Source organism: Streptopelia decaocto (assembly GCF_964273445.1).
Source record: "Streptopelia decaocto genome assembly, chromosome: 1".
NCBI lineage: Eukaryota > Metazoa > Chordata > Aves > Columbiformes > Columbidae > Streptopelia > Streptopelia decaocto.
Window position 1 is genome coordinate 32,968,331 of NC_138663.1, and position 23,234 is coordinate 32,991,564.

Sequence of the window (23,234 nt, forward strand, 5' to 3'; positions counted from 1 at the left end):
CCAACAGCCCTCTGAAGTCTTGGCACATGAAATTATCATAATGCAGTGGTGCGGTACCACAAACCCTTGCTTTCCACAAGAAAATCAACTTTTTTCCATAAAGCCTTGAAAAAAAAGAAAAACTTGAAAATTCTGTGGCTATGAGTGAGCACCCTGCCCAGAGAGCCCTTGCTCTTTCATACGCTTGGAGATTGTTTCTCAAAGGCCAGAACGTGGCAGCAGAGTGAGGGTTTCAAGATGCTTGTATGGGTCCCAGAAATTTGAAGCAGAGGTGACTTCTCCACCTCCACACCTTAATATGTCACCACAACACCTGGCCATCACGCAGCTAAGAAAATTTCATCTCTTTCATTGAATTCCCCTAAATAAACATTTCCAGCTATTGGATTTTGCTGTGGCTTTGTCAGCAAGGGTATAAAGACCTCAGGTACCAGGGACTTGCCTATATAGAGTGACCAAACTCTGTTTAAGTAAAGAGAAAAAACAACAAATAATAAACACCCAATTGAAAAACTAAATTGAAACTAAATAGAAAACCCATTAACTTTAATAATCTGACCACAAGCCCAAGCATGTCTTCTTAAGGTCTGCTGTTCTATCTATGTTCAGAAAGGACATTTCCTCTTCAAATCATCAAAATCAAATTTACCGGTATTATTTTTATCCTACAAGTGACCTAAAGCTGAAAGATTCCAAAATACTTGGACAGTTCCTTCCATTAAAAAGCAGCAAGAACTAAGATACACTCTGAAACTCTAATTCAGAGCACTATCACTTAGTTTTTTCTCTTCTCACCTATGCTGAATCAGCCAAACGAGCTTACAAAAAGCACATGGTCACTTCACCTACACCTCTACCACTGGCTCCATGTTTATTTAATAAGACAGATACCTGTAGGTTTAGTAATGGTCTAACTTTGCCAGTGCACACTGTTTTTTCTTCTCCAGTCCTTCTGAAAATGCTTCTGTCTCCTCCTGTTCTCTTGCCATCCCACTCTTCTTCTGCTGCCACAAAGGAGGCATCTGTCATACAGCACAGGGCAGCTTTTCATCAAGCTGAAGGTTTCTAAAAATTTTAAGTTTGTCTTGCTAGGTGAGCACATTTGGAAAGATTTCTAGTAAGACAAAGCTTTCTTCTGTCCCACTTTCCTCCTAAAACAGCAGGACCCACATCCAAGGCAGTGCAAAACAAAACATTCCTCCTGCCTCCCGTTAGCAACTGTCACAGCCAGAACGCATCCCATGATGGTGGTGTTTCATGTCTTTATTTTCCTTCAGAAATAAAGATATTTCAACAACACGAACATCTGGACTAGAATAATGTAATTGGAATGTCCAGTGAAGATTTAATTTCTGCTTGGCTAGATGCTTCCCAGGATACCGTGATTAGTTTGTGATTGGTATCTCTCTGGGGAAACATATCATCTTTCATCTCCCTAAGTCCTTTCACTCGACAGACTGAGTCACAGTCAAGAAATTACCTGATGATTAGTTGTTCCAGGACTTCATAGTTATTGCCTGTGCAGGATTTCATCTATAGCTGAATTACATCAACCACTTCCTCTTGCCATCAAATTTCCATATGCCCTCCAGTACCTAAACCAACGTATATTATTCAAAGCACAGTTTTCTAAGAAGATGAAACAGAAAGTCTACAAAACCTACTAGGAAGTCTGACTACTCATTGACAGGCATCAGTACAGGGTCTAAAAAATTATTAACAAGGTCTGCTCATGTCCCCACCACTAATTTACACAGGTGTAGTGATAATACAACTATTTCCTGTTGCATCATTTAGCACAGCATCTTCTCTATATTCATGCAGCAAAATGAATGTCAGGAGCTCACTGGCTGTTGTGTTCACTCAGTGAATTGCCAACAGTTTGTCAAACCACCACTTCTCTTTCACAACTCTTTTTTCTTCCCACTGGCCTCCAAATGACACTTTCCTTCTGCATTTCTTAAAACATCCATGCAAAATCCACGCTCCAGCTAACTCCTGCCTTCCATTTACGGAGTTCACAAGATATCACTTAGTACATTTTCTCACTTCTTATTTATCACCTTCACTATCTAGATTGCATTTGCCTTCCTCTGAAGAATGCATGTACACTTACCCATGGTATCTAAGTTAATTTTGATTCAGACTTATCACCAAGTGAAAACAGACAGTTTAGGACGGTGGTGAACTTGTCAAACCACTTTATTTTCTTGTATTTGTAATTGCCCAATAAGTGGCAGATACGACTTTAAGTTTTGTGAAATTTGGCAGTAATTACGAATGTAACTTTAAATCTGGTAATTAATTCTATGTTGCTGCATTCTTTCTTCACGTATGCTGGTAGGGCAGAAGGGGAAGAGAAACACCCAAAATCAGCATTAAAAAATAAATAAATAGAAACAAACAACAACAAAAAAAACCCCACACACAACAAAAACAAACAAACAAAAACAACAACAACAACTTCCTTGTTCACTGAATTGTCTAACTCCCTCCTTGCAAACTCCTTGATTACATTTTCCACTGTTCAGAGATCAAGGCTTAGGCATTGTGTAAATCCCATTAATCCTACTTTGCAAGCTTACATAGTGCAAAACCTCTGTGTGGCTTTATGCTTAGAAATACACACAGATAATGGTCACCTTTCATGAATTTCTCTCTCTCAACTTCCACACCATTACTAGATGCTGCTCCCACCCCTTTCTCAATTATCTTTTCAGGGATTCAGGCATTATTTCTTCTTTGCTCATTTTGTGGTGAGCACAAGTTCCTCTTGTTACTGTAGTCACTGAAGGTGGAGATGTGCTTCATTTCACGCTGTCTCCCTCAACAATTCAAAATGATTCCAGATTTCAAACTGGAAAATATATTGCTATTTTTTTCTAGCTTTAGTTTCCTCGGCTTAAAAAAAAAAAAAAAAAAGATAATCTGATTTGAAATCTCCTAATGATAACGAAGCAATTGCTATTTGTATCTTATTTCTTGGTAGCCAGAAAAACGAAATGTCTCACACTGAAAACACAAAGTCATTGTTCTACAGGACTTTTACAATCATTTAAGAGCATCAGCACTGTGAGCCACCTCTACGAACAATAACAGGCTGTTTAGTCACATTAGCAAGGAGTCAATCTAAAATTATAAATTCTTTCATCTGCTTCTCACATTTCCTATATTTCCATCAACTATTATGGTGAAATGACACAATTCATCTATCCCATGTGTTCTTGCTGGGAAGTATTCTGTAGAATTCATCTGAACCCTAGAATGAGGGCTCCTTGAGGCATACTTAAAGACTACAAAAGCAATCTGAACACTGAAAAAAAGCAAATCAAAATGTGACTAAAAATTGTCAATAGCAGTTCAGCTGAGGCAAATAGAGCTGACAGATGAAGTAAAACTTTTAAAGTAAAGTAAAACTTTTAAAGTAGGCTGCAGGACAGGGAGTCTGATCAAAGCCAATGGCCATCAAATAGCACAAAGTGAGCGTGTGCTTGTCTCCAGTTAAGCAAAGATCGAATCCGGACAATGTGTTTGATGTCAGTTTCTCTTAAAAATGTCACTATTGCTGCCACACTGCAACTCTAACTGGGTTAAATATGGCAGTCAAAATATTTCTACTGACAGATATGTAGAACTCCGGCTTTGGAGCAATGGACCAGATTCTGCTTTGTCAAAAAGAACTGGAACATTTTGGACTCTAAATATAGGATTTTGAAGACTCGACATGACTAATGCAATCAAAATGCCCACCCATTTTATGCCAAATTAACTATGTTGGCCATCTGACACTCAAGCACCTTTTGCAGCAATATGTCACACAGCAAAATCAAATGCCAAAATAAAAGCTTTGGAGGGTGTCGAGAGAAGAAAAGCAATTACAGAGTACTATTAATTATATGATTACTGTATTACAATTATATTAAAGGTTTATAAATAGCACAATAGTCTGCAAGACCAAAAGAACTCCAATGCAAACATTATACACCCACTTAATCCTCATAAAAGTGGGATTAGACATTATCTCATGGACTCCTTATGTAAGCTATTCGCAGTAGTAGTGACATAGTTGTATCTTAGCAAACGTGCAAACAGATATTTTAACAAATGCTGATAGCTACTAATGACAGGGAAATTTATTCTTCAGTTCTACCTTCTCTCAGCTGGACTGCTGCGTTAAGTATAAAAGGTGTGTTTTTGAAAACTTTGTTAGGAGAAAAATAATGCAGTGTAGAAAAATAGACACCTCTCTAAAACATCTTATACTTCATGACATGCTTAAACTTGCACATACACCTATCAAAAAGCTTCAAGTCACAGAGATCCATATGCAAGATGAAATCTGATTAATTGATTAGGACTGAGTGTTGGGAATTTCTAAAAGTAATGAAGAACTACTAAAAATCTGCACACTTTTGAGTCATTATTTTAAATCTATGAGAGGAAAACAGTTATCATCCATAAGCATAAATTTACTATATAAAAAGCAGGTTGTGTTCCTCATTGCCATGTTTTAAGTTAGGACAGCCCATGGACAGGACAATGGAGGACACCCACTCCTCCAACAGCCCTTACGTGGGGTAACTTCTACTCTGCTCCAAAGGGACTTCAAATAGGGTGTGGAGGGAAATCAAGTATTTTGGGACACTACCCACACTTTTGCCCACATTTGCCATGAAAAAACAGTGTGCACCAATTATGCATAGCTTTCAAAGACACATTTTTGCATGTGACTAGTGAGATGATCGCTTTCTACAGCCTTGTGGACACAGATCACATGAGCATATCCAGTTAAAGGCAAGTACCTCTGAATGGCAGAACCTACAGAGATTTTGAGTGTGTTTCATATGACAGCATTAAAAAACATTCTGTGAAAACAGCAAAACTACTCAGTTCACCACGAAATAGTAAATCTGGCATTTATTTGGGTGAAAATAACTTGGAAGCAACATTTCCATGCCCCCAAGCCATAGAGGTTCTGAACAGCTTCTGCTCCAAAATTTTATCATGTTATTTAAGAATCCACAGACTATACCCATATCTGAATAACTATCAGGGACCCTGCTGACACTCCCATTCTCACTCAGACTCTCCCTGACCCAGAACAATTTCCACAGACACTTTAGCCAGAAATTCTGCATCGTGACTTTGCCGCACATGCCTCGCTGGCAAAGGCACGACTTCTTGTGACCCGGCATCATGTAGTTCCATTTCACTGTATCTACTTTCCTCTCAAATCCAAGTGCTTTCACTTCCCCTACAAATGGCGGCTCCTTATTAACTTGGATATCACAGCAATAATCACATACACCCTGTCTGCATAATGGCACAGGCCAGTCTAATGTGGTTAGACATTTCCAGGAGTGGACTAGCACATGGATGGAGCACCACATCTATAGCTGTTGTTAGACCTCAGTTCTTTCAGAGCACCTGCATCTAGGTCCACACAGGAACTGTACAGGGTGTCATGCTCCCAAACTTCCTCTACCCATTCTCATTCCTGCATAAAGAAACTGCTCATCCTCCCATCCCTCTTCTGAGACCATCATCTTCCTCCCTCATTTCAGCCAGAATGACAGGATTAGTTGCTATGATCACAAACACTCCAGAGAACTCTACTTAATGTTCTTAAGCTAAGTCCTTAGCATTAGTTCAGCAATATGTTTGTGACATAGACAGCAAGGTAAACACATTTTTTGAAAACTTGATTAAAGTCAGTTATGCAAATCAGATTTCCAAATTTGTTATATACTCACTCTCAACATTCATTATCAAATAGCATTTAATCAAAAACTAATCTAAAGAAAATCAGGTGCTACCAACAGAGTTGGAAATTTTCAAAAGACAACTTTAAATAGAAACCCCTTTACACCTAACATCGCACCCTGTTTCTCAAGGCTGTTGGAAGTCACTCTTAGCCATTGTACATTCCCAAACAATACTTTACTTAATGTCTAAAGTCAGTTCAGGATTTGAAATAATTAAAAATGTAAAAGTAGTTGGAGCAGATGTTCATCGATTCTGCTTTGTCATAGCTAATTTCTGCAGAGTGTAACTGTTGATGGCCCAACCCAGTCGCAGAAAAACAGTAAGCTGGAGTTCATAGCAACTGTTAAGGGACTATTCCATTCTTGGTTGGGAACTACATCAATGAGGGAAAGTCTTAGAGTCACTGATAATACAGAAAAAAAAAAAAAAAAAGGTATATATTACACCTATTTTAACACTCCTGTTGTCTTCAGGGGGACCTTTCCAGACATTAGACTCGGATTTCACATGCTTGTGCAAGCAGGTGTGTTTCCGCATTTGGGGCTGTAGTGTATGCCAGTCTCTAGGAGAGCTGCCATACTTTCATCTTACTGATATGTCAGCCAACTCACTTTTTTTCCTCTTCTTTTGTCTACCACTACCTTTGTATGGAAACCAAGAATCAGAAAGTACAGTTGAAAAAAATATTTAATTTTTAATTATCACCTATTAGCATCAAACCTACATAAGGCAAAGTACAACTCTGCAACTTCAATGGTATAGAAAAGAAACAGGTACATCTTTAAATTTAATTGATTTCATTATCAAGAATCTCAGAAGTGACTGGAATGGGTTAAATAGCATTAACACAAACCAATTAATTTTATGAAACTTATCAGTGGTTTTCATTTTTTTCAAGCTCTTGAAAACTTGAGAGAAAAATACCAGTTTGCATTGGCAAATTCTTGAATTTGTTTTCAATAAATTATTAGCAAAGACCTTGTTTTCATTAGCTGCAGAGATCTAGTATGAATATTTAGTATAATGATAAGGGAACAGTGGACTGTGAGGATCAAACTTGACAGGTAAGAAATTTGGGGTGTTGCCCTGTGAAGAACAAGTACTGCCCTTCCTGCCGAACAATCTAGTTTTGTTAGATGGAACTTTATTGGAATTAAGAAAATGAATCCACCTGTGACCACATTGCCTGTAATCACATCACCTCAATACACAGGGAGTACTTCAGTATTTCCGTGACAAATGTGAGGAGCAAATAACCGTAATGCTAGAAACGTACTTTAAAGACATAAAGATAACTTAATCAAAATATTGGATTATACTGAAAAGTCAATTTAGTTTCTCCCCCTCCCTCTAAATTCTGTTGTTCTAAGAGCTAAAACAATAGGAGTAAATACATGGAGAGAAAGAAAAAAGAAAAATTTTGGCCTCAAATCTTGAAAAAATATGAGTAACTTAGTATGCACTTTTCCTGCAGGACATAACCCTGACTATGAACACAAGGCACAGCCCACAGTGTCAACAGCTTCAGGTCAGAGCTCATGAATGCCCAGACAGAACTTCAAGACACACTTGAGAGAGAAGCCTGACGGGACAATGATTCATTTATTTTAGTTTTCCCTTACTGTCCCCGCATCTTCGGCTCTATATCCAGTGTCTTTTTCTCTTCTCTTACACTTAAATTGTCACATCCTGCAGAATAGAAGATTGTCTTTTGTGTGTACAGTATACAGTAACTGGATTGATGGCTCTTCATAACAGCAGGGCTTTAAAGGTACCTTAATACAAATAATTAATAGTGATAATTATAGTGATATAGTGATAATAGTAATAGATAATATAGTGATAGATAGTAATAGATAAATATAGTGATAATAGTAATAACAGCTACTTAAATAAATTTGCTCACTGCATCTACCTATTTCCCAGTCAACCATGGTCTGCTAAGAACCGCATTCTAAACAGCAGAATCCAGGTGGTTTTGCAATATGACCCTCAAGCTTTTGGGGGTGGGGAAATGCAAAGGGCTGTCGTTCTCCAACGGAGAGAGTTTCTTCTGATCCGTAAAATATTTTACTTCAACAACTACCTCAGGATTTTATTTAACAGACTTTGATATCTGTCCACATATGTTTAGAAGATATTAGACTTCAAAACATGGAATTTTATGGGAAAGAGCAAAGGACGGGGCTCTTGTTGTCCAGGATCAATTGTCAGCAAGAAAGAAGAATGATTGGGACTTGCTTTAAACAATACTCATAAATAGCTTCCCAGATGATGAAAGACTGTTGCAATGTACACAAACACCAGCTTTCAGAGTACAACAGAAGCTAAGGTGGGGATTTTTAATGTTTGCCCACACTCTGAGAATAAACCTGTTATTTCCACTGAGTTTTCCTGGAACTCAAGATGTCACACTGGAAACAGCAGCAAAGATGGGAATCAAGGTCATTGAAATGATGCACAAAAATGAGGATGTGATTCCTTTATTATTTATATACCTATTTCAATTTTCCAGGTTTCAAAGTCTATTCACTTATTCCCACATTCCTTCATAGTAACTCTGCAATAAAATATAGCAAAAGCTGTGAAATGAAAAAAATTGTGGTTAGGTTCTTAAACTATACTACTAACTCTGTATATACACAGCCACTGAAGACCACGGACAAGATTTAAGCATTGTGAAGTCATATTCTACCCCTATTAAGAAGCCTGTCTGAGAACCTCACAACAACAATATACAAAATTGTTATCTCTTCTAAGCTATACTCAGATTTGACTTCTCATTTAGGTGCCTTGAGGATCTAACAAAGCTTCTGGATATGGCATGATGGAAATATCTACAAAACAAACTCCCTCAAGACTGTAAAATGTGCCTAGACAGGATGCTGCACTTCAGTGAATCTGAATATAACCCAAAGATGCATTTTAAGGAAATAATACTGGAATTTGCATCTCTTTATCAAACTAATAAAAATAAAAGGAGAATCATGCCAGTTCATCTTCCCTACCTTTGAAGTATTGGAAGTAGTCCCTCACTAGAAGTAACAGGTATGTGCCTATTCTCCAGACAAGTTAAGCATATTTTCTTGCTCTTCTTTCAGTATAGGAAAAAATAAAAAGTAATACTTGAAACCAGGCATTTTCTGCCAGAGTTTATTATATAAAACAATGATGTCACTGTAGTACTATTCTAACACTACTAACTATATATAAATATATACTGGTTATCAGAAACAAGCGAGATAAAAAAGCTCTTCTTCACCTTAATAGCTTATGACAAAGCTAATAATATCTTCAAATTTTTTTCACCTGTTAGGGAAGAAAATCTAGATGTTAAATACTTTGAACAGATTTTAACCAAATGTCATCAATTATAAAGAAAATGAAATCTGGGAAACCAGTCCAAATTATACTTGAAAAAAAATCACATGAAGTTTTTCCAAGAGCAACCAGGGGTGTGTTAGAATTTTCATCTCCAAGCATAAAGTTACAGAAATTATTTCAACAAGTAGCAGGAAAAAAATACTAGTCAGCTACTCTGTACAGGAAGGCTTGGTTAGGAAGGTCAACTACCCTCCCAAACCAAAGGACAGAGCTTTCTTCTTAGTGGAAACTGGTACCAAATGAAACCCCACCAAAAAAAGGGCAATAATTAGTAAAGACACTCTCCTCTATATTGGCAAAGATGTAGAACAGTGATATACAAAAACTGGAGAATCACTGTGGATTCAGCACTGTGCCTGGTACAGTGAAGAAAGCAAGTATCAGGAACTTGAAATAAAGAGGACTGCAATGATTGTTTGGAAAGGAACGGAAGATGAGGAAAGACTGTAACACCATATCTGCTGAGATTTCAGTTTTGAAGCTGTGTCTCACATGGGACAAAGTGGCCATTATTTGAAGCTGAATATATTTTATGAGCTGACAGATGTAGGACCAGTGATCAATAATAGCCTAGAGGTCTGTACATCACACTTCAGATATGTGCAAGTGACGGCTAAGAGAATGAACCACGCAGTAGCAGGCTTTATTCACTTCACGTTTCCACTGAAAAAACTTCAAACTTCTGCCATTCAAAAGACTGAAAGCCACTAGTTCAAATCATTATCTTTACAAACATACAAATAAAGGATAACAGTATACATCATTTTATATTAATCTCACTGAATCAATTTCACTCATAGTTTACTATATCTTCCTTAGACTGTCAGGGAAATAAGATCACATTATTGATGGTTTTGTGGTGAGGTTTTTTTCAGTATTTTCTTTATCGAGTTTCAGCCTTCACAACCTCCGCATTTTTTCACATGACAAAGGCACTGTCAGAAAAGTGTATGTGTGCTTTCTTTTACACTCTCATGGCTCCTACCAGTGTCTCCCCTAGGCCAACTTTCCACCCAGGTGACCCTTGTCAATGCGGCAATTCTGTCTGCATAAGGGTGCATCAGGTGCAAACTGGTCCTTGCAAATTGCACACGCCATGAATTTCATCTGGTTGGTTAGCTGGTTTTCGGTATTTTGCTCTGTCCAGCTCCATGAAGTGCTCTCTGCCTCCAACTTGTTACTTTTCTGTGACTTTGTCCAAAAACTGCAGTTTGGGGGTTTTCAACTAAAGTGAAGTTCTGCTCTTTTCAGAACACATGGCCACTAAAGATCATTACTGGTACTACAGAAATCTGCAAGATCTTCAGAGGAAAAGCTCCAGGCAGAAACCAGAACATCAGTTACAAGCTACTGATGTAGCAATGTGCTCCTGGTTATGGGACCAAATAAAACAAATAAATAAATTAATTGAAACCCCCATACCCCACACTCCAATTATGCAGGTGCAGAGTGACATTAGTGCATCACTGGTAAGAACAAACACATTGAAATCAACATATGACCATGTGAACACTCACATATTCTAGGTTATTTTTGTAATTATAAATAGAATCAGAATATTTTTATTATTATTCCATAGCTACCTGACTAAGAAAATTCTGGTGAAATCAGCATTACTAAAGTCAGGGTAGTAACTTATTAGAGACTGGAATGCTGTCAATATGTCTGCTCCCAGTTGTCTGAAAGCCAAAATATTCATATCTAACATATGTTAATGTTTTGTTTGCACTGGAAATAAATGAAAATAATAACGCTGCAGGTATTTTATATTTTGTGAACTCCCTGGTAAGAACATAATGAAAAACGAATGGAAAAGAATAGGTTCTCTTCCCAGAGAGCCTTGACAAAAAAAAGCTATAACAAGAGCAGGAGAGAGCAAAGCATAGCTTACAGCAATATTTCCAGTGTAAAAAAATATTCTTAATTCTCTGCCAATAAAATTACCAATATTAAGTTTCCAATTTCTTCTTTAGTGCAGATTGCTATACATTTAGTGTAATGTATTTTAATGAATAAGGATTTTCTTAAGCATACTTTATTTTATAATCCATTCCTCAGGCACACAGTAGGACTAAAATTAGATGACTATCATTAACTGGAATTCTCCTCATCTACTGATACATTGCCTCCAGATCTAGAGTCTTCCAGTGGAATTCTATAATGCATGGGGTCCAGAATAGCTACAAAAAAATCACTCATCCGGGAGGGAGATGCACTTGAATGTATGAAAAGTCTGACTCCCCCAGTCCTCCTCCATTAACACAGAACGATGCAATTCAAAGGACACGGGGAAGAAGGGAAGGAAATATAAAAGCAAAGTATTCTAAGTCAAATTACTGTAAGTTATTTCAATGTACTGTAAGCCGTATTTTAATTTACACAGAATAACAAACATAAAAGAGCGAATGTACTGCTGAGGAAAATGCGAGTGATGAGAGTCAGTGTTTCCCTTCCAATGGAGGTATATTGACTGCCCAGCTTACAAAGAACAAGCTCTGTACCAAAAAGCCCCTGACAGTTTTGCCACTGGACATACCAAACCTATTGCTATGGTATAAGAGTAGTTTGAAAATTTCTATAGCTTTACCATTAAAAACATAGCGGAGAGTGAACAGCTGGGGGTCAAGGGTGAGATTGGCCTTGCATACCAAAGGCAAGGGGAGTTGTTCCCCTGTCTTCAGCTGGCTTTGAGCCCAGCATAGGACAGGCCCCAAAATGTTCTCACAGTGTCTCAATGCTGAGCTTCTTGAGATGTTACACTTCCCAGAGAAGAGAAAACTTTGAGGAGATCTTCCCAATGTGTGCAAACACGTGATAAAAGGGAATAAGAAGAGGAAGCCAGATTCCTCTCAGTGGTGCCCAGTGACAGGACAAAAGGCAACAGACATGAATTAAAACACATTAAATTCCATTTGAACACCAGAAAGCACTTTTTTACTGTGAGGGTGATTGAGCACTGGCATGGGTTGCCCAGAGAGGCTGTGGGGTCCCCATCTGTGTAGATATTCAAAAAGCCATCTGAACATGGTCCTTGGCAACTGGCTCTACGTGGCCCTGCCTGGGGGGAAAATGGACCAGATGATCTCCAGAGGTGGCTTTCAACCCCAACCGTCCTGTGAGACACTGATTGTAGGAGCTACACTGGATTCACAAATGGATTCACAAATGATACATGCATCAATTATGTTTTTCCATTTTATAAATATAAAATAGCTCCACTCATTTTATTGACCTTCATGAGTTCAAGGATACATGTTTTCCCCTTCAAAAATGTCTCTTTATAAAAAATATTTGTGTCCTATTTCTAAATGACTATAAATACTGCCTTTATTTTGAAGACATAGAGTTGCCAAAGTAATAAATTGGTATAAATGGGAAGTAAAATACAGTGTAATTCATCTTGGTAGTACAAGTGTGTACATAACACTTTATCTGTCATTATAATGTGATACTATCATTGTATGCGATTCAAAAGCCTGAGTTCATATGAATTATTTCAGCATAGAAGATCCAGAAAGCAGAGGCTGAATGGACACTATTCCTCTAAATGCTAAATAACATTTACAAGGTCTTCATGCTGACTACAGGAGGTTATAATAAATAACATGGCTCTAGAGAATAATCCAGTGACATCTATATTCCAGGTATCTTTTAGTACTATTCTAAAGTAGGCTAATTTATGATTTTTCATATTTGAAAAATATCTCAAAGTAACAGAATTCATACTTTATTTGAACTTGTATCTTTAAAAAGCCACATATAAATACAGGCTAAAAAGCAGCTAATCTTTTGCATTAGACAGAATGTTGCTTCTCCTTTACATTCCAAAGTGTGCTTCTTTAAAAAAGCTATGATAAATGACCAATCATCGCTTCACTGCTAAAAACTGCCTCTTCTTTCTCCAGTACTGATGCCTTCTCTGTCACCCTGAGCTGCAGCCCTGAGACCCATGTCCTGTCCCTGCCATCCTGCTGGAGCTGCTCTTCAGGGTTCCAAAATGCCCCTTCCTCTGATTTACTGCATGGATAATATGGCATGTTGAAGTCAGTGCTCACTAATACTGTCATTCAATAATTTCTCTGAGCTGCAGCCTCTTCTCTGTGCCACGCTGAATGCAGAAGCTCCTTGTACTTGGGCACAGGAGGCAGGGGCTGGCACGCTGCACTGCCACCACCACACATCGCCTAAGGCAGGACAATGCCGGTCCTTCATTCCCCTAAGAAAGGTGGCAATTTTGTGAAAAGATAGATATTAGTGAGCAGCACAGGCTTAAGTCCATAATGCTTCAATACACCTGATAATGCATTTCAGAGGAAGCTTAATTCCTTAAGTTTCTAAAAAAATATTTTTTGTACTCTTGCTGATGGTCAATTGGTGCACAAATGAGAAGCAGATGGGCTTTCACAGATCCTTCTCACTGTCAGTAGGCTACAAGCACTGGAGCTTGCAGGAAAGTGAGTAGCTTTCAGGAAAGATCAACACATCATGATGAGTAAAAGGGGAAATTCCCTTAGCTTTTATTATATAATTAAATTTCTGTAAACTAGCAAGACAGATCACTGCATCAGAAACCCACCCACGTTATAAGAGCTACCATGTCCATATTTATGTTTTAATTATTTTGTCCAAAAATCCTTCCCGAGTTATAGAACCCCTCTATGTGCTTTCTCTCAAGTTTGCTAGCAACAGAAGGGTGAGCTGATCCAACACAGCCCTATGCTTCTTATGGTTGCTTAAAATACTTGCGTTATTGGCTATCATGCTCTAGAAAGCTAAAGGTCCTGTTTCAGAAAAAAAAATGTGTGCATGGAAAAATCACTGTCTGCAGATTTGAACATAATGGCTCGGACTTTAACCTTCACTGAAATCTGTTGGGACAGATTTAAATAGTTTGGGATGAGGTCTTTAAGGAACTGCAATGTTACTGGGAGGAGGACAGTGATGAGAGGAGAGCAGTTTCTTCCTGGAGATGAGTCTTTGATGATGGGAGTTATTACTGCACCAGATACTGGTATGAGTATCACTTTCAGCCTTAAAAAAAAATGAAAATCACCTAGCTTGTTAAAAATACACTGGTTCCATTTAAAAAATAACATATATCCTGTAGCTATTGGAAGTGATGCCTTAGTGTTAATACACAGACTAATAAAAAAGTTACCATAAAAAGATTTGCTGACCAAGTAGCAATTGTCTCAGCTACTAAGACATTGGCAGTCCTTCCACAATTCACTTAAAATAAATGAACTTGTCCTTGTACTTCTTAAGCTAAGTCCAAAGGAATACTTTATAGGGTCAGTAGGGGAGCTTAATCTCTCCCTGATTTGTTTCAGTGCCTATCACCACACAATGCATTTGTCTCTGCAGAGGAGAAAGAATTTAATGATCTCTTGCACATACCTTCTCAGATAGGTTTAGAATTGCATTAGGAATAGAAAAGAAAGTGTTCTGTGCTTCCCAGCTCCAAACAATTCTCCATGGGAAGCTCCCATTGATCTAAGATGTATGCTCTGGTAGCTGAAATTCGTGTTTAATAGCTTGTCTGTAGCTGAAACATATATCCAACACACTGGCCCATTTATGTGCCTTGGACGATCGTTGGTTCTTTTAGCCCATTACGTCTAATAGAGAACACAATGATAATTTGCATGCATTGCCGTTCCTTATGCCAGCAGCATCAACCTTCACACAAGACAAAACAGAACAAGTTGTCTGAATGTCCTCAAACAAAGGTAGGGAGTTAGGAGAGAACGTCAGGGTTTGTTACTTTTGTTTTCTTTTGGCTCACAAGAGCCAAAGTCAAAGTAATATTGGTGAAAAAAGTCTAAAACATTCCTTACTAAGGGTTCTTCCCCAAACTAAACATTTAAGAAAATGTTTGTGCTGAAATTCCTAAAGTATTGAGAATGTCAACAAACAAGATAAAACAAAGCTGCATTGTCCAATATTTAAATGCTGGGCTGGTTCAACTCCTACAGCTTGGCAGTGTGGTAGGATCCCATGAGTCTCTTAGCATAACTGCTTAACAACAGAACCAGGCTTAAAAATCCAGTGCTTTCCATTCCTATCTGACACTCCTGATTTACATTATAGTAACTGATTGAAAGATTAACCTCACAACTGCAGCTGTCTAAAAGTTTGGTATCTACTTTAATTGCCTGGGCTCCCTGTATAGTCCATGGAAAGAAATGTGCACCTCCAGAAGGCAATTCATCCCATCTCCTCCAGACTCTTCTCAGCACCAAGTGCCATCTGGAGGTGCCAGTCTCTTCCACTGGCTATTGAGAGAGCCTAACTGGTGACATCCATACTAGTAAATCCAAAGGATGGGTAAATGAAACAGTAAATGACAACAAGCTTGAAAAGGCTTGATTACAGTCTGCAGTCTTCCATGCAGTTACAGTGTTAGCACACTTCATGGCACCACTTTGGCTTGGTACCAGCCAATGTGCTCTGACACAATGCCAGGAATGGGTAGAGGGCCAGCACTGATCAGAGGCCATTCCCAGTCAGCCATCTGGATGCAGATCCTCTGTTGGGGGGCAAGGCAAAAAGAGCTTTGCCATGTACATTTGAGCCACCAAGTGCCACCTATCCCCAGAGCCACCAGACTGTACCTGTCCTATTTTATTTACTAGTATAAATACAGATTATACTTCCAAATTCTACATGTCTAAAGCCATGTAGAATGAATCCATCCTCAATCACTACAAAAAAACAAAACAAAAAAACCCACAAACAAATGATAAAAAAAAAAATATTTAGCTGTGAAGCCTGCTTGCTTGTCACTGTGAGAACCTTAACTGCTGTACATTTTTTACTCTTCTGTGCCAGCTGTCATTAAATCAGACCCCAATCTTTTCACTTTTGGTGGCTCTGTTTGCACACCAGCAGAAGAAAGGAAGAAGTGCAGAGGGAAGCACTCCACACTGGTTGAGACAAAGCAGCAAGGCTGCCACAGCTATCACTGCCTGAGCAGTTTTCATAAAACCATTTGGCAGAAACAGCCCATTGTCTGGTACAAGGTATCACAACACCAGAAAGGAAACAGCCGTACTCACACATAACACCAGGCTGAGTGGTATGGTTGACATGCCTGAGGGATGGGATGTCATCCAGAGGGACCTGATCAAGCTCAAGAAGTGGGCCCATGTCAACATCATGAGGTTCTACAGGGCCAAGTGCAAGGTCATGCCCCTTGGTTGGGGCAACCCCCAGTATCAATACAGGCTGGGGATGAAGGGATTGAGAGCAGCCCTGCGGAGAAGAACTTAGGGATACCTAGGGATCAAAAACTGGACATGAGCTGACTGTGCACAGAAAGCCAACTGTATCCCAGGCTGCATCAAAAGGACTGTGGCCAGCAAGTCAAGCGAGGTGATTCTGCCCCTATACTCTGCTCTGGTGAGACCCCACCTGAAGTCCTGCATCCAGTTCTGGAGCCCTTGGTGCAGGAAAGACATGGACCTGTTGGAGAGGGGCCAGAGAAGGCCACATGATGATCAGAAAGCTGGAACAGCTCTGCTGTGAGGACAGGCTGAGAGAGTTGGGGTTGTTCAGCCTGGAGAAGAGAAGGCTCCAGGGAGAGCTTATTGCAGCCTTTCGTTGCTTAAGAGGCCAATAAGAAAGACAGGGACATAACTTTTAGCAGGGCCTGTTGCAATAGGACAGGAGTAATGGTTTTAAACTAAAAGAGAGGATATCCAGGCTAGACACGAGGAAGATATTTTCTACAATGAGGGTGGTAAAACACTGGCACAGGTTGCCCAGAGAGGTGGTAGATGCCCCATCCCTGGAGACATTCAAGGTCAGGCTGGACGGGGCTCTGAGCAACCCAATCTAGTTGCAGATGTCCCTGCTCATTGCAGGGGGGTTGGACTAGATGACCTTTAAAAGGTCCCTTCCAATCCAAACTCTGTCTTGAAACAAACACAGCTAAAGAACAGTGCATTAAGCAGCACTTTTTACCAGCATTTATGATTGACTGTTCAATACTGAGGATAGTGCCTCCTTGAGCAACACACCCTAATTAGCAGCTTACCCAATTATAAGCCATCTGTGTTCACTCTGCATAATCTAGTCAGATGTCACATCCCCTGATATTGTTCTAAGAATTTAAAACAACAACAACAACAACAACAAGTTATTCTCAGAAACTGTCCAAATAGTAGATTTCAGCCCTGACCCCTTGAGCAAGAACTGTGGTCACTGAGCACACTGACCGCAGTGTCCTGGTTAAACCTTGACACCGCAGTCAGCTCAGACCTTGAGATGAAGATAACAAGGAGTCAGGATACAGCTGGCACATATCTATGAACTCAGTGACAACTCAGCCTTTCCAACAAACTGGCCTGGAGGATAAGTGAGTTTCCATTGCCTCTAACTTCCACTCTTTACAGTCTTTCACTGGAATTTAACTACCTTGTCAATGGGACTCCAATTGACACTCTCCATCCTTTGGTTCCAGCGAGCTGGCCACTTAAAAAGTTGATTTTTTTTTTTTTTTTTAAACACACTTTAAACAACCTAGATCAAATTAGGAATATTTTTTCAAGATAATTTTTTAGTTTTATTTTTTGATCTAATCATTTTTCTGGTAGTTTGTCAAGAGAGTTACATATATGCATACTAGTTACAAATTGAGTTATATAGTGGCATGAAATTAACCGCACTGGAAGCTAAAAAGCTTTTGATAACATTAAGAATATCAAAAAGGCAATATCAGAGTAAACTTCAGTGTGCTGTACCAGAACTGTATGTTAACGGGAAGAAGCAGTAATGCTTTATGACAAGGTCAGTGTCCATATGCTTATTCACATTTCTTGACCTTTCTCAAGGCTCCCAAGAAAAACAACTTTGTAAGAAGTCTTATGATGTGAGCACTTCCATATTAACATCTGGATGAAGAATTCCCAACTCAATTCACAGGTGGTACTTTACAAAAACATACTTCAGAGGACCAGGATATCAAACTCTGCCAATATGGTCAAAGATATAAATAGAGGCTTGAACTCTACACATCTCACATCCCTGAATTACCAACTCCCTGAGCCATCTAATAAGCATGGAAATTCTGTGTAGCTGGTTAAAAAAAAAAAAGTATTTTCATTTCCTCTCAATTAGAATTAATCTACTCGAGTAAGTTAAGGTTTCATAAAATGGGATGGTTTGTGTAACTTCTAACACAATTAAATATTAATAAACTCCAGTGGGAGCAAGATCAATGGAGTACAAAATGTCTTCCTGAATTTTACCTTACAAGATGTCACTTAAACCACTTATATATTTCTCTATAGTCTGTAAGAAGTTTTATATAGCAGTAGAAGAGTGATGAAACCACACAGAAAAATCTCAGCATTTACAGAATAAAGAAGTGTGTGCATCTCATGCTCAATTTCAAGAATGGATTCCACCACAGGCTAAAATAAATAACTATGACATGTGCGATAAACATTCATAATCAACCTGAAGTATTATACAGTCCATCTAGATAGTGATTAACCTAAAATCTAAATTTCCCCTCTCTGGTCCTATTTGCAACAATGCCAAAATGCTATAAAACCAAAAGGTAATCACCAACCTTAAATTACAATATTAAATTTCCTCTATCCAGTTTTCTGTATAATTCTGTCTGACCTTTTGTGAAATAACATTTCTAGGTGTCTGGTTTTTGCTGATCTCTTGGGTCTAGTATGAGTTTTCTCTCCCTTTAATTACAGAAGAATCATAAATCTGAACCTCCATTTCTAGCGTTATAACATAAGGTTGAAAGTACATTCTTCCTGTGATAGAGGTATTAGAAACACCAGTCAAAACAAACACCAGGCAACTGTTCTTGAATTTCTAGCAGTTTGGTCTAAAAATGTAGACTATGGAAGTCTGCAGAAAATTTTTTAAATAACTTTTTTTTTTTAGTTTTTAAACACTGATAAGAAATATCTATGCTTAAAAAAAAATCTCAGTATAACTAAAATAAGCAAAATATCCCCCACCTGAATAATAAAAACATTCTGGTTATCCACTTCACAAAATCTTTCAGCGAAGTCTAAGTTCCCTGATTCCTCAACCCAAATATTTCATCCCCTGACCAGTTCTTTCACTGACATGTTTACAGGAAGGTTCATTTTCTTTACAGATTACCAAAAAATTCTAAGAAGGAAGCACCACAGTAAAACTTACATTGACATTCTTTGCAGCATTTGCCATCCACATACGCCAGGGCAGAGTTAAGCGGGCAGTCAGAATGGGGGCAAATCAAAGCTTCACACTGCACAGTACCATTCTAGAAGAATAAAAAGTGCTTAACTGGTAGTTATATTTAGCAAGAGCAGAGACGTTCTCTAACACAGGAGCTTAAAAAATTATTTTCAATTCAATGAACTCTCTAACAACACCCCCAAAAAAAAAAAAAGACATTTTAACATGTTTTTTTTAATAACTACAAGAACAGACACTATAGCTTTACAATCTTTTAGACATGCATGATGTGTTCTTTGAGATGATAATGATAAAAAAACTTCTTTAGATGCAAATCTATTTGGAGGTAAAACATTCTGCCAATCAGCAGTAAACTGACATATTAATGTGAAATAATAGGCTCAGAGAACAATACTCAGCCTTATGATTTTTACATAAGAGTCAGAACATTTCTAATAAGTAATAATAGTAATAATAAAGCTGCAAGAAAAATCTGAGGCAAAAATACGTAATGCATTTAACACTAAATTCAAATAATTTTAAAAGCTATCAGCCAGATTTGATACCATGGACTAAGTCGTCTTCTTGTCAACCACAAAACACCAAAAGCAAAATTAATATCCCTCCAGAAATACAAAGATCAAAATGATACTGAGCTTAAGGAGAACCATTTAGCAAATTACAGATAGCAGCAAATCAATCCAAGGTGCAGTACAGATAACAACTCCCTTTTTACTAATTTCTAATGGTCTTTGGATTAGGCATTCAATGAGTTCAAATGGTATTAATGTGTTTTACATGAATGGACAATAACAAAGATGCCATGGTTTGTGATCTGAAAGGATACTTCCAATCACTTCTGGAGCTGTGATACCTTTGGTAATCTTCCATACACCTAACAAATCTTTTTCATTCACGATATAACAGAGTATGCATATGACCCTGACATTTTACTCTTCATTACTTATTGAGATGTAACCAAAGGTAACCAATGAGAATCAGACACAAGGAATATATTAAATCATTTACTAAGAAAGAGGCTGTGTTCATAGTGACAAAAAGCATGGAGAAAAACCATCTGCAACTCAGTGCATGGGAATAACATGATAGCTAACTATACTGTATAGCATCTGCCCACGGTGATACAGGAGATCTACAAATGCTGGCACTGCTGCAACAATAGGAAAACTTATTTATTAATACTATTCCTCAGATCTAGAACAGCTTATCTAGCACTTCGTTGTTGTTACTACCTAGCATACACCTGGACATTTTCTCATTATTTGTCTCTATAACAATAACACCATAATCAGAGGAAACACCAGAGTTCCTGAGTCTCCACTCAAATCGTAGCCATACCATGCAAGTGCAGTTCTTACAGCCATCTGTCCAGGACTCAAACTCTCTGTAAGTCGTGCCTTTCATTGTGCAGGTCCTTTCACAGTAGCACTGATCCAACTTGTTCATCCTCTGCTCCGCTTGGGACAACTGCATTTACAGTTCACAAAAAAGTTTTGAATTTGTAAGTGGTTTTCACACTATTATAGACATGATTGAAACTGTCCTCCTTATCGTCAAGCATGCAGATGAGAGAATACGTGTAGGAAAATGCAGTCAAAAATACTAAAACAATTATTATCAAATACATTAAACCATCAGTCATTAGGAGATGGATATTAAGAAGCAAGACACAATGTATTTCATCTTTCACTAGTAACATCAGGGGCATCATGAAAAAAGTAACTAGTTCAAGACTAGTATGGTCCCTGATTTCTTATCTCTGTATGTGTGAGCTGATCAAGAATCTTGCTCTGTATCAACGACTTGCAGAAATTAGGTTATGCACAGAAGACCTGAACCTGACCAAAGAAGCAGAAGTGGAGGTAAAGGTCAAACCAACATATTATTAACTGTTCTTCCACTTCAACCAAGTCATTTTTATAATTTATTTACCAAATTAGCCAGGTAACAGAATTCGTGTAGACATCTAAAGAACTGACATTTAAAAGCAGAAGACTAGTCTATGTTCACTGGCAGATATTAATGCTTTTGATGTGATATTTTGAGGCGGAAAAAAATAAAAAGCTGCTTTGGATTATCAATTCCTTGTCTTGCATGTATTTTGTCTGAATATGCCTTTGGCAGCTCAGGTCTAGAAAAGTCTTCAACCAGTAAGTCTTGATGCAATAAGCACTATAAGCACAGTAACCTACTTCATTCTAGGTTTACTGACTTTTGGCTTAATAGACAGAGCATGAATATCTAAGAGCTCTTTCCTTACTCAAGGATTTGGATTCTGTTTATTATTAAAATATATGATTCTATAAAAATATTAAAACATGAGAAAGCTCTCTGAACTGAGAATTTGTATGTACAGACACTAAGCACAGATATACAAATAGAAACATATTATATAAACATATCATGCAGGGATCTTGCACATACACACACATCCCCATATATGCACAAAAAAATTAAAAACACAGCAATTAAAGCCTTAGATTCCTCATTTCTTCTATGCCATGGCTCCTAGTAAGCATTACCTTAGCTGATGTTTTGGCTAAAATGTCTTGTAGTTCCATAATTTTCTGCACAAGTCCATGGAAATCATTACAAGTTGGACATGCTAGAATAACAAAATATGTATATTAAGAAAACTCCCATGTAGTCACAATAGGTTCAATGATATCAAAGTTGACAACCGATACACTGAAATTCAAGGTTTTAAGAAAGCCTGTAGGAGAGAAAGTAGGCACAAAGCACACCTTTCATTTTATCGTATAAGAATTAATAGACTTACTGCGATTAAGATCTGGGCATTGAGAAATAAATCCTTGAGGCATGACAAGTAATTGCACATCTTGCATTATACCCTATGTGTAAGTGGAGAGGGAGAAAAAGGATGCATTACTTTTACCTGTCAAAATTATGTCTTTCATTCACCACGTAAAACATTAAAGCTTACACAGAAAAACTGTCTGATAAAAACAATACTTATAAATACACAGCTTCTTGCCTGGACCAAATGCAGTGATAGAAGAATAAAGTAAAATAGATGTACTAATACAGACTTGCAGAATCTTTTTTAAAGACATAAGAAGCAAATAATTTTAAAGACATGAGATTAAATGTCAAGATGTAATTATGTGGCAAGAGTTTGGTTGTTTTGAATTCATTGTTATTTTTAGTTAGCCATTGCAGAAAAGCTTGAAAATGACCTTTAAAAGTAATTTGAAAAACAGCTGCAGTTTCAGTTACTTTGAAACACTTTTAAATAAAATGCAAATGTTTCACTAGGCTATAACTGTCAAGCAGAAGTGAAGATTAAAGAAACTTGAGTCAGGAAAAGCACATTCATGCAAACCCTTTATGACTTTGATCAGGATCTTTCCATAAAGCACGCAGAATGCAGAGAAACAACATGTCTGTTACACAGCTGCTGAGTCACATGTCGTCAAGACTTTGGAGGAATGGGAAGCTTAGCGTGAAATTTAACTATACCATCTGGAAAGGGCCAGTTTCACCCAGAAGAATAGATCCCATGCTTGCAGGCAGAATTTACATGCAACCTTAGTCATTAAGGTACAACTAGCAGCCACCTTGCTGCTCTCCAAAAGCAAAGGCCAAATAGTAACTTCAAAGTGAGCTATCCCATCATATTCACTCCAGATGTCACTTTCATTCATGACTCCCTCCCTACATCTCCAAAACTCCTTCTTAGGAGGAAAAGCAAAATAATTACAACATACTGATAATGTTTCACGACACTAAGAGCACAATACAAACTAAATGCAAAAGTCAGCATTTCATCCACATACACATGGTGTTCAATACAGATGTTGCAACATCAAAGAACCAGAATTTTGACCTCCAGTGAATGAATGACTTAG

General features: G+C 38.0%; 1 protein-coding gene across 2 annotated transcripts in view; it reads right to left on the reverse strand.

Moving 5' to 3' along the window:
- NELL2 (neural EGFL like 2) overlaps positions 1-23,234 on the reverse strand; it is a 152,785-nt gene that overhangs the window by 91,062 nt on the left and 38,489 nt on the right. For both annotated transcript variants that reach the window (XM_082043446.1, XM_082043445.1), the window contains exons 6-9: positions 22,145-22,217; positions 21,888-21,970; positions 20,704-20,832; positions 19,327-19,429 (exon numbers count right to left, since the gene is read on the reverse strand). In XM_082043446.1, coding sequence (XP_081899572.1) covers positions 19,327-19,429; positions 20,704-20,832; positions 21,888-21,970; positions 22,145-22,217 — 388 coding nt within the window. The remainder of the gene's footprint in view (positions 1-19,326; positions 19,430-20,703; positions 20,833-21,887; positions 21,971-22,144; positions 22,218-23,234) is intronic.